At 47.9% G+C, this 11,917-nt stretch overlaps 1 protein-coding gene across 1 annotated transcript; it reads left to right on the top strand.

The window, feature by feature from the left end:
- Positions 1-7,322: 7,322 nt before the first annotated feature.
- On the top strand, positions 7,323-8,308 carry LOC123187855 (probable calcium-binding protein CML46). Its single transcript, XM_044599817.1, has one exon. It carries the CDS (start codon positions 7,445-7,447, stop codon positions 8,057-8,059), a length of 615 nt encoding a protein of 204 aa, XP_044455752.1. The 5' UTR covers positions 7,323-7,444; the 3' UTR covers positions 8,060-8,308.
- Positions 8,309-11,917: the final 3,609 nt, after the last annotated feature.

The raw sequence follows: 11,917 nt of genomic DNA, 5'->3' as shown, positions 1-11,917 counted from the left end.
AGCTCCCAAACTGTCTGATCTCTCCAGGCGCTTTCCATTGCGCTGTACTTCTGTACGATAGTTGCCAAGTCAGCGAAGTGTAGTATGCGGCGGCAATTAATGGCGTTGAGGAGTCCTTCGTTCGTGCAATTGTTGCGGAACGCTGATATCGCGTCCTTGTCGCGGCAATTTTTAACCTTGTCCTTGACAAGGAGGAATCTGGCCCAAAAGTGGTGGACCGTTTCCTGAGACTGCTGTTGTATGCTCGTGAGAACGCTATGTCTGGGTGGGTGGGTGGAATTGGATCTAAACCCTGACCCGATCGATGATCCGGAGTCTGAGGTTTTTCCGGACTGAACAGTCCGGACTCCAGAGTATCTTCTGATTTTTGAAGCCTACCGTCCGACTCTAAGCTCAGAGGACAAGGCGTGCCTTTCTGCCGGTAGGTGTCCGGCTTCTCGAGGTCAGAGATTCGAACATAGTTCGTCCTCAATATAGAGGAAGGGTTATCTTGCTCCTCGACTACCGCTATCTGGTGGGTGATCGGTGGAGAATTAATCTCTCTCTGGTCTGGTTTAAACCCAATTTGACCGTAGTCTGTAGCGACCCCCAAGGCGGCAATGCGATCTAGGAGTTCATTCAAAGACGATAACTCCGTCGGATCCATCCGTTTGGCGTATTCAGAATCAACGCAGAGACGTTTTTCGATGACTCGGGAGGTCATCCTCGTTGGCTCAAAGGCTGAGCGGGCGATCATGGTAAAACCGCCCAGCCGAAGGGTTTGGCCAGATGCCAGAGCTCCTCCGGAGGTGATATTTTCCTTGACGATAAGTCGAGCCATCAACCTCTGAGACGACGACACAGTGGAACTCTCAATGAAAGCACCAATGTCGGTATCAAAACCGGCGGATCTCGGGTAGGGGGTCCCGAACTGTGCGTCTAAAGTCGATGGTAACAGGAGACAGGGGACACGATGTTACCCAGGTTCGGGCCCTCTCTATGGAGGTAATACCCTACTTCTTGCTTGATTGATCTTGATGAATATGAGTGTTACAAGAGTTGATCTACCACGAGATCGTAATGGCTAAACCCTAGAAGTCTAGCCTGTATGACTATGGTATTGAGTATATCCTATCCGGACTAAGTCCTCCGGTTTATATAGACACCGGGAGGATTTAGGGTTACACAAGGTCGGTTACAAAGAAGGGAATCTACATATTCCGTCACCAAGCTTGCCTCCCACGCCAAGGAGAGTCCTATCCGGACACGGGTGCAGTCTTCGGTCTTCATGTTCTTCATAGCCCATCAGTTCGGCCCATGGCAACAGGCCGGACGCCCGAGGACCCCTTAGTCCAGGACTCGCTCACCGCCGAGGCCCGTCTCGCTGCTGACATGGTGGCGACGGAAGCAGTTGATGCAGCAGCTGCAGAGGAGGAAGCCATTCACGCTCGCATTGTGAAGAAGTGGCAGCGGAGGAACACGTGCGCCCTCGTCCAAGAGCAGGATTGGACGGTCTGTGCCATGGCTGGACTGCCACCAAAGAAGGAAAAGGAGGACAACGACAGTGAGGACAGCTCCGGCGACGAGCAGATCCGGGAAGGACGACAAGGGCGACGGGAAGGACAATGGCAGTCAGTCGTGGACGATCTTCTTCACCATAACCAAACATGCTAAATGTTGGTAGTCTGATGGCACGTTGTAGTAGTTGGACGATGTAGCATCGTTTACATAGTTGCATGGGTTTGTATGGATTTAAGATATATGCTAATTAAGGCAGTGGCGGAGCTAGCGAATTGCTAAAGCCCGGGCACAATGTAAGCTAAAGAATATTTTGGTCTTTCGAAAATCACAAGTATCACATATCTGATCTATCAAAATATGCCCAATTCTGAAATTTGAACAAACATAATTTGAATCGACACAATCAATGTTAAATTGCATAATTTTTCGTAAAACTACAGAGAATGACTCACCTAATTATCGTGTGCCGCGGTAGCCCTCTTTGACAGTTTGGTGCTAGCTGCCTCTTGATCGCGGCTTTGTTTTGGTCGAACACTTGGCAGTGCTGCTGGCACGGCTACTGCGGACGGCAAAGAGTCACCGTCCGCCGGAGACGGAATGAAATTTTCACAGGAGGAGCCGCCGCCTCGGCGCTTGCACTTTTGATTATACGTGATCTGCCCAACAGAGTAGTGGCCCCGCCGCGCGCCAACACTCTTGCAGCTCACTGTGCCCTCCGGCAGTCCGCCCTCCACCAGTGGCCAGATCGTCTTCGAGAATGGAGTAACGAGCTAGGGTTTGGGCGTGCCGCGCGAGCGCCCGTTCCCATCTCCCCGAGTTCCTCGTCTCTACTCGACAGGCAACAAATCGATCGATTCCTCTCCTGATTTTCTCGAGTTGGTTGTGGCCCACGTTACGAACGGTTCATGACCTCCTGGTTGTTCTAAGGCAGGCCCAATAGACAAGAAAATGACCACGTTGGCCCAGTTATTCAGCAGTTTTCAGTTTGCAGCGTATTTTCACGAGTTTTCAGCCTATATGAGCAACTTTTGCGATTCTTGTGGCTTCAGAAGCTCTCGGAAGTTCGGGAAATTGGCGGCGTCGAGCCCGGGCACATGCCCAGGGTGCCCGTACGGTAAAATCGCCCCTGAATTAAGGTGTCCAGTTGTGAGAAGGATAATATAAGGCTTGACTTGTTAGTGTCCGCATGCGCGCCCGTGGACGCTTGAGGGGTCGAATTTCTCAAGTTTGGCTGTAGATGCGTCTTTGTATTAGTCTACAGGGTCGTCATTTGAATTTCACATTGTTCTTGGAGTCGGGCTGGTCCGATCCTTAGAGTCGTGGATAAAGCGGTTTCAGCCCCGGCTGGCGTGCACCTTCCGTCTCCTAGCATCACATCAGCGAAGACCGACGAGTGCGCATCCGATGCTCGCCCTGCTTCCCGGTAGCCTGCGTGCTGCTACTGCTAGCGACCGGTACACTGAACCACTCGAATTCTGTCTAGCCTTGGTGTGTTGTGGACTTGTGGTTGGTGCCGCGCAAGGTCTCGTCGCCACCTCCTTTTTCTTCCAAGTTCCAAGTGATCTATCGCAGAAGTCGCCGCCTGATTGTTCTGACGAGACTAACGGTGGAACGACGCCACCATGGGGCCCGAGCGAGACAACACCACCATGATTGGTGCATGGATTCGGAGCTAGCACCCGAGGGTAAACTGGTCGACCGAGACCTCTGCAAAGTGCAAACCAACCCGGCCTGCAGGTCAAGCTCCGGTTAAATAGAGAAAACATTTGAGGCAGTTGGGAAACCGCCGGTGCTTTCACTCACTTTACCATCCCGTCTCCTTGCGTACGCAACGCATCCACACTCACACACCGGCCCTACATACGCGCGTACGTACGTCTGCTTAGCAGCCAGCCATGGCGTATATGTACGGGTCCACACTACGGATGAGGTCGCTTCTCGATGATGCATACAGAATTGTCTGAAAGTTTCCTCCAGTGTAAAACGTCGCCAGTCGAACCCGGTCGACAACAGACTCGTACGTACTCCCTCCATCAGGGACAAGTTTTTTGGGACGGAGAGAATACATTGACCCCGCCCGGGTCGTGTTGGACAGCAAGTTTTACTCTACAGCCGGCTGCTCTTCGGAGTGAGACTTGTCAGTGAAAGGCACAGTCGCCCGCGAACGATTGGCCATTCTTTAGTTCAGTTGCCCCGGCGCATGGTTAACTCCGAGCAGTCCGCACCAGCAATTTCGCACCAACTGTCCTGCACTGTACACACACGATTTTTCCCACGAGACACACAACTCCGCCGTTCCAGCACGGAAATTGCCACGCGGTCTCCCAGTTTCAAATCTAAATTTGGTTTGAAGCTGTGCTGCCTGCGCGCGTATGGCTGGTCCGACCGGGTCGAGCCTATGGCAGGAGGCAGGCAGCCAAACCCGTTCAAACGCCAGCTTCTGCCGGCCAGGGCCAGGGCCAGGCCGGCATCCTTTGTTTTGTCATCCAGACACGAACAAGTTTGGCTAGTAATTCTTTTACCACTTCCAAAGCCACAAAATACCGTACCCTCACATGCGACGTACGGCCGACAGCAACAACTTGCTTGACAGTGTATGTGTGTTGCTTACAGGTTAATTAAAGGCCATATGCTCTCTTGTTAATCACTGCCAGTGCACCCTCCTGACCCTTACTTAGCTGTCGCATTAGAGGCCGATGAGATCTGCCGGGCATGGTGCTGAATCCGAGTGTGGTGCCAGCTAAACCGGTCGATCAAGCCCATAACCAGACACTAGTTACAGCCTAAACAAACCACGCACGCACAGTGACAAAATAAACCTTGCTCGTACGTGAAGCCTGCATGCATGTGAGGCCGTCAGGTTTTGCCCATGTCGACGTACGTACCAGCTGTATACCGAACCAACTTGGACTTGAGTATCCTCACGAAAACTTGGAGTTAAGTACGTACGGACGGACGCTGCTCGTGAACCGCGAACTCCTTGTGATTATTATCCTGACCCGCGGCGACACTGCCCCGACACGCACACGTACAGCGACGAGCCATTTGCTAGCGAGGAGCGTGGTTAGGCCGACAGTGGATCCGGATGGGTGTACGTGCGTCCATTGAAAATGGGAGCGGGGGATCATGTTGGCCATTATTCTAGGGTTAAGTAGTACGGTTAGTGGAGCTTGGCCAGCAGGACGTGCGTGCGATCCAACTCCGCCAGCTGCACGCAGGAGGTTGCTACGTCGTTAGGGAATCGGCCGGATTCAGATCGTAATTTCGAGGCGATTCCCTTCGCCGTGACAGCTAACGAGCGTTTGAACTTTTTTTTCTGCGAAGAGAAAAACGAGCGTTTGAATTTGTGCCACTTTCATGGTTTATTACAAGTTAGTAGTGTCTTGTGCGTGAAAAATGTCCATTTTTTGTCCCTTGATTATTGTCAAAGTTTGAGTTTCCGTCTTAGTCTCTCGAGTGTCAAAAAAGCTATAGTAGGGAAAGAAGTGTCAAAACATTTACATTTGGTCCTTTACCCTGACGGAAACGGTTTTGACGAAGCTGTCGTGGTTTCACATGTTGGCCACGAAAAGAAAAGTAACAAAAAATCATAATTATAAATATTCTAGAAAGCCATAAATTTCAATAGATTCAAAAATTCATTTGCTAATTTTTTTTTAAAAATATCCTGTCTTTTATCTTCTTGAAAATAGACATGTTATCGCTAAAATTCCTTCAGTTTCCTTTTAGAAAATCATTTTTTTTCAAAATACTATTCAAAATATACAATTTTTATTTGACAGAAAAAAACTACATTTTCACAACCCCCCCCCCCTTTCTTTTCGTAGTTTTAGACTCTCCCTATTTTTGTCAGTTGTGCTCTCTAGAAAAAAAGATTAAAAGTAATTAGCAATACTCTTACCATGTTGATGTGTCAATAGAAAAATAAAATAGTTTAGTTGTTATGAAAACATAAGTTGACCCGATTTTATTTATGCAGAAATAAGATTTTTCTACTTGTCCAATCTTTTTCTTTTTTGCAAGGACGCGCCTCTTATACAGTCACGATCCCTTAACATGCGAGAATCATAACATTGAGACATGAGAAGCATTGACTTAGGCATTAGAAAATAACACACCGCGACCCAACATGTGGTTAGATGGTTAGGAGGATAGTGATATCCCAACTCACAAGGGTTCAAGTCCTAGAATTGACACTGGTGCTTGAATTTTTCAGGATTTATTTCAGACCTTTCGGCGACATGTGTTCAGTGGGAGAAGACGTTCCCGTCGACTACGCCCAGTCACTCGAAGATGCTCATAGGGGTAGGATGTGCGTGCATATGTTCATAAAGATGAATGTATGAGCGCATGCCTCTGTACCGAGTTCCAAAAAACACGCCATTTAGATTTAGAAATCACAATATAAAATCAAAAGGTTTTATATGCAACATCAAATCCTGATTAGTGCCAAAAAAAAGTAGTCTAAGAGCTCCCGAAGCAATCTGAGCAAAAACATAAACTGTCCTTTTTTCATGAAAATTCTTGTATTACTCAAACTCAAGAAATATAGTCACGACCGACTATGTTTTTCTTTTTGAGAAATCTCGCCATCATGACCGACTATGTGAAATACTTTCTTTGGTCCAGACTCCAAGCCATACACCAGTTCGGTGTTCGGACTTGAGTTCTACCAAAAGTAGTCATGAAATGACTAGCAAAATGTTGACTACGTTGTATATGAGTAATACAAGAACTATGTTAAGCTAGACTACCATTAATCTCCCTGATTAAAAGGTACATTTTGATCTCTTAAAATCTCCACTTTGCACCATCTTCACAGCCTCGAGATTATCACATTCAACGCCGGAAAAGTCAAATTGTCCAGACCTATGTCCGGTGGAAACCAGTGAACATCACATTTAAACTATGTTTCAAATGCTCCCTTCATCCCATTATATAAGATTGTTTTGCAAAGCTAAAACAGCTTGCAAATCGACCTTAGATTACGGGAAGGAGTGAGTTGTTTACAAAAAAAAAAACAGTATGTTAGGAGGTGGTGTTCTGTAAGCATGTAAAATTTCAAGGTCAAAATAAAATTCATTTAGCAAGTATGATTTATTTGTTAACAATTAATAGTGTCAAACAATATTACATCTCTATTTTATTTTGTTTTAAGTTGACGACATCTCTATTCAGCATAATGTGAATGTGGGTTTTGAACTTTAAAACCCACATGTTTGTAGAACATTATAGTAACACTAATAGTGTCGAAACGACGTTTTCCATGAAGTTACCATTGTAACTTGGCTTCAACTTCCTCCCCGGAAAATTCCTTGGAGGCATGGCGCCTTCACACCCTCAACCCAATAGCCAATTCATTTTGTAACCCGAAATGGCCAGGAACGAATAGTTGGCCGGACTCGGACGCACGTAGCCCAGTTGGTTACTTTGCTATTGCCGGCTAGCTACACCTACACAGTACACACACACACACACCACTTTCCCCGAAGCTTCCTACGCTAGCTGATGCACACACACTTCGTCAAGGCATCAAATGCCAACCGATACACGAATTGATCCCGCACCAGACCGCGCAACCACCACTCCCGATTTCCTCTCCGGTCCATCGTCCTCCTCCTATTCTTCAACCCCTTTCCATTTATTTTCCTGACGTCGACTCATAATTATTTTCCAGCCCCGAACCGTCACCCTCACGCCGGACCGGAGGGAAGCACGCGCGCAGCTTCCCTCCCTCGCGCGCCACCATGCAATGCAAAGGGAGCTTCCTCCCTCGACCGGACTTGTTTACCCCGTGATATTCCTTGCCCGGGTCGCCATATAAACCCCCGCCCTTCCCCACCATATCCTCGCACACGCCGTCGCTCATCCTCGCCTGCTCACCTTGTACACGCGCGCGGCATTCTCCGTTCGAGCCGGCGCCGACGAACTCGAAAGTCTAGCGATGGCAGACGCGACGGCGCCGCGACCGCTGCTCCGCCGCGTGCTCTCGTTCCGGGAGCCGCTGCTGCTCATCCCGCACCTCTTCGTCTTCCTCGGCACCGTCGCGTCCGCCTTCTTCCACAGCTACGCCTCCTTCCTCCAGTCCTTCGCCAGGTCCATCGTCGTCCCGTCGCCGGCCGCGGCTTGCGGCAAGTGTCCGTACGCGACGTCGTCGGCGGTGTGCTGCGAGGACGTCGACGCCGAGGAGGAGGTGGTGGAGGAGGAGGAGGAGGAGCTGAGGAAGGAGGAGGTGGAGGCGATCATGGCCAGGATCGGGCTGGGCGTGGCCGGCGCCGGCGAGGGGCTGAGGGCCAGCATGGGCCACGACGAGGTGTCCCGGCTGTTCGACGCCGAGGAGCCGAGCTTCGCGGAGGTGCGGCGCGCGTTCGCCGTGTTCGACGGCGACGCGGACGGGTTCATCGGCGCGGCGGACCTGCAGGGCGCCCTGGCCAGGCTCGGGTTCCCCGACGTCGACGCCGCCGCGTGCGGGGCGATGATCTCGTCCAGCTGCGGGTCCACGGACGGCAGGATGAACCTGTTCCAGTTCGTCAGGTTCCTCGAGGACGGCCTCTGCTGACTGACCGACCGGCCTCTCTTTTTTGACCCGTTGCACGGTGCGCGCCTCGGCTGGCGCGGCAGAAGATGTGTGCGTGTGTGTGTGCTGGTGTTCTTGATTGTCCTGTTTTTCCTTCTGCGGCGCGAAGAGTTGGGGGTGGACGGACTGTGCAACAAATTAACGCACTAATTCTCGAGCTTATTAATGGAACCGAACTGATTTCGCCAATTGATCATAACTAAACTCTGGCGATCTCAGCTGCCTTGATTATATGCGTGCATTCCCTGACAGTTCAAACTTGAGACTTCAACCCCTCAGACTTCAAAGACGATACAAAGGCGACCGACGCCCCTGCGCTGCTGCCCTGCGAATCTCCCTACTCCTTCTGGCCCGATCCCGTCGCGTGCGTGCGCGCGTCGACAACTCGACATCACAGCCTGCCAATTCGTCCTGCCATCACGAGGAAGCTTCCTCGGAGGTGCCTGCGGTGTACTCCCTCCGTTCCGAATTACTTGTCTTAGATTTGTCTAGATACGGAGGTATCTAGCATTTAGATACATCCGTATCTGGACAAATCCAAGATAAGTAATTCGGAACGGAGGGAGTACGTACGAAGTGGGAAATTTTGGTGAGGTTGACACGATCACAAGGGTCCAAGCCCGCGCAGCCACCCGCGTTTAACAAGTGTGTGGAAGCGGGGGCGCATGCATGCGACCCTGATGCCGAGCGGCCGAGCGTGACGTGATTCGCGCGCGATGGAGACCTTGGCGCGGGCTAGGAAGGTCGGAAGCTGCGCGGAAGCGCCGGCCGTTGCATTCGAGCGTACGTTTGACACATGCGTATACGTATTTGTCTCTGGACTCTGTGACTGCGGAGTGGGTTGGAGTAATTCACAAGGCGAGTCACGTTGTTCTCATCGTGTCGGGGGGGGGGGGGGGGGGGGGGGGGGGGGGTTGACAGCCCACCCAGACATTAAAACACCAACTTTGAAATATTTCATCTTTTCAAAAAAAAATTCACTTTTGTCCAAAATGGTTTGCAATTTTTTGGACAATCTGCTACAGTAAACCCGCATGCTACATTACCGTCAATGGATTGGCCAAGTCGAACTACCCCTGTGTGTCTAGGAGTAGGCACGTCCTGAACCCAGGGCATCTGCACCCAAATTTAAGCATGTTTTAAAATCTCAAAAAATTCGAAGGAAATTCCATGCATGCATGTCGCAAATGTATGTGCAGGGAACAAAGTTTTGTGAAAAAATGTCTTTTTGTTTTGTCTCCACAAAAAAGACAAATTTCAGTGCTTCTAAATAGCGTTCCACGACACAATATTTTGTATTTTTTGCACACACCACAAAAAAGTTATTTTTCCGCAAAACTTTATGCACGCACATAAAACATGAAGACGTACCAGTGCAACATTTTTCAGATATTTTTAGCATTTAGAAATGTGTTTTTTAAAATGGGTTCAGATGTATCCGAATTCATCCATGCACTTCCCGTGTGTTTAGCCACTATTGCATGCAACGAGCTTCCAACAGGAAAGGGCGACGAAAATGGAGCAAGGGGTGGGCTTCTATGTCTCAGTGCGACTATATCTCGCTTTAAGCGAGACTGAGCATAGCCTTGCATCAAGGAACGCTCCAGGAGCCTGGCCAAGTACCGTTATGTTCATTTTTTCCTTTGTCTGTTTGTTTCTTTCAGTTTTTTGTTTGTTCTTTTTCGTTTTTGTACCTTTTTTTATATTTCAAGATATTATAAATACATGTATTCCAAAATTTAATTTACTTAAAATATTAAAAGCATTTGTCATGCATTTAAAAATATATTCATGCAGTGTTCATTTTTTTGGTTCGGGAAAATTTTGGGAAATACTCATATCAGTCAAAAAGATTCACATTTGTTCAAAAACAAAAATTCATTGTATTTGAAAAAAGTTTAACATGTATTAAAAAAAATTCAAACATATATTTTAAAAAGTGTTCATCATATATTTGAAAGAAGTTTCAATGTGTATCAACAAAAATATCAAGCGTGTATACAAAAAAAATATACGACGTGTATTCGAGAAACTGTTGAAAGTGTGTTTATAAAAATGTTCATCATGTATCTAAAAAATGTTCAAGGTGTATCTGTTTTCTTTTTTTAAATGTAATGCTAAAAGAAAATTCAACGTGTATTTAGAAAATGTTCAAGTTGTACTCATTTTCTTCAAACATGTATTTGGAGAAATGTTGATCATGTATATGGGAAGTGTTCAACTGTATAAAAAATGTTGAGCGTGTATGCGAAAAATGTACGACGAGGAGAGAAAAAGTGTCGAAGGCGATGGGTGCTGTTGTCCATTGACTCAGAGCAGGTCATGTCTACAGCACACGGAGCGGTTGTGTGCCGCTGCATTGACGTGACAACTAGGGGCTTTTTTCTCGCAGTTTTGAGACGAAACGAGGTGAATGGAGGACTCGACGATGGCTTTTTCAATGGCTCAGATCGCTACTACACAATGGTGTAGAAGGGGACCAATCTCATATGAGATCAGTTGACCGGCGCCTAGCATGCCCATTAAATCTAGAGAGAATTCCTTATTTGGCCCTTTGGTAAAATCTGGTTTCCTATTTGGCCCTAGAAATTTCATTTTTCCTTCTTTGACATCATAAATTCATTTTATTCCTTCTATGACACTTCTGTCACTTTTTGCTGTTAACACCGTCAAATGTGACTTGAAATATCTTATTTACCCCTGCTTTACCATGTCGAAAAAACAGAAAAATCTAGTTGCGGCGCGAGGCATGGAGGGAGCCGCGGCAAATAATGATGGACGGTCGAGGCGGCGCTGTGCAGGCCCAAGTCGCGGCACCGGATGTCGCGCCCCGAGACCTTCCAGTTGATGCCCCTCTCGCTAGTGCAAAGGCCAAACAAACCTGGCCACCATGCATAGTCTCCATGTAGCCATTTGAATGTCCCAAGTATTTCTAGAGTGTTGCCAGCACATGCATGTACATCCCATAAATATCAGACCACATAGCTAGCTACTTCATGATTAATTTGTACTTCTACTTACTTTGTACTACTGCTGAGTCAGACCGACATGAGCCAGAGGAAAAACTCCACATCTATTCTTCTCTTCTCACAAGTACTTAGCTTGGGAGAATTTCCTCCACCCGTGTACATCTTCCCATTATCCATGTACTAATCTTGTTTTAACTTATAGCGTTACTAGTCATGCATGGCTCATGTATAAATACACACATGCACGCACATTCAAGGCACTGACGCATTGCCACGTCGCCATTGCTTTTGACTTCCAGTTCATAATTTTGGTCACAAAATACATCAGGGGTAAAATGGACTTTTTATGTTACATTTAACGGTGTTAGTTGTCAAAACTGACGGAAATGTCATAGAGGGAACAAAATAAAGTTTGAGTGTCAAAACAGGAAGAAATTTTTTACTAAGGTCAAAAAGGGAATCAAATTTTAAGGAAGGGCCAAATAAGGAACTCTCTCTTAAATCTAATAGCAGAGACCTCATCCCTCCTTCCTCATCACAACAACACAAACCCATCTTCTACAACCCTCCCGCACCTAGCAGCTACACCATGCCGGTGCGCCGAAGCAACTCACGCCAATGCCTCCATGCCGCTCCCGTCTCCCTCTAACCTTGTTCCGCCACCGCCGGCCTCCAGACTTGTGTGGGAACGAGGGATGCCCAGACTTATTCCGGTCTCTCCAAGAGTATATGGTGCTGAGGGACCCGTTTTTATGACAGTGTGCCCAAGTACAAATCTCAGCTTCATGTATGATCTTCTTAACTAGTATTGTGTACATCATATCTCGGGTCCCGACAACAAACTCCAACTTAAGATCCTGAAGCAATGTTG

This window comes from Triticum aestivum, chromosome 2A (assembly GCF_018294505.1).
Source record: "Triticum aestivum cultivar Chinese Spring chromosome 2A, IWGSC CS RefSeq v2.1, whole genome shotgun sequence".
Classification (NCBI taxonomy): domain Eukaryota; kingdom Viridiplantae; phylum Streptophyta; class Magnoliopsida; order Poales; family Poaceae; genus Triticum; species Triticum aestivum.
The sequence above is the reverse complement of the archived record's forward strand: the minus strand, read 5'-3'. Positions and strand labels throughout refer to the sequence as shown.

Coding starts and splice junctions, on each gene's coding strand:
- LOC123187855 (XM_044599817.1), top strand. CDS start 7,445: ATGGCAGACGCGACGGCGCCGCGACCGCTGCTCCGCCGCGTGCTCTCG.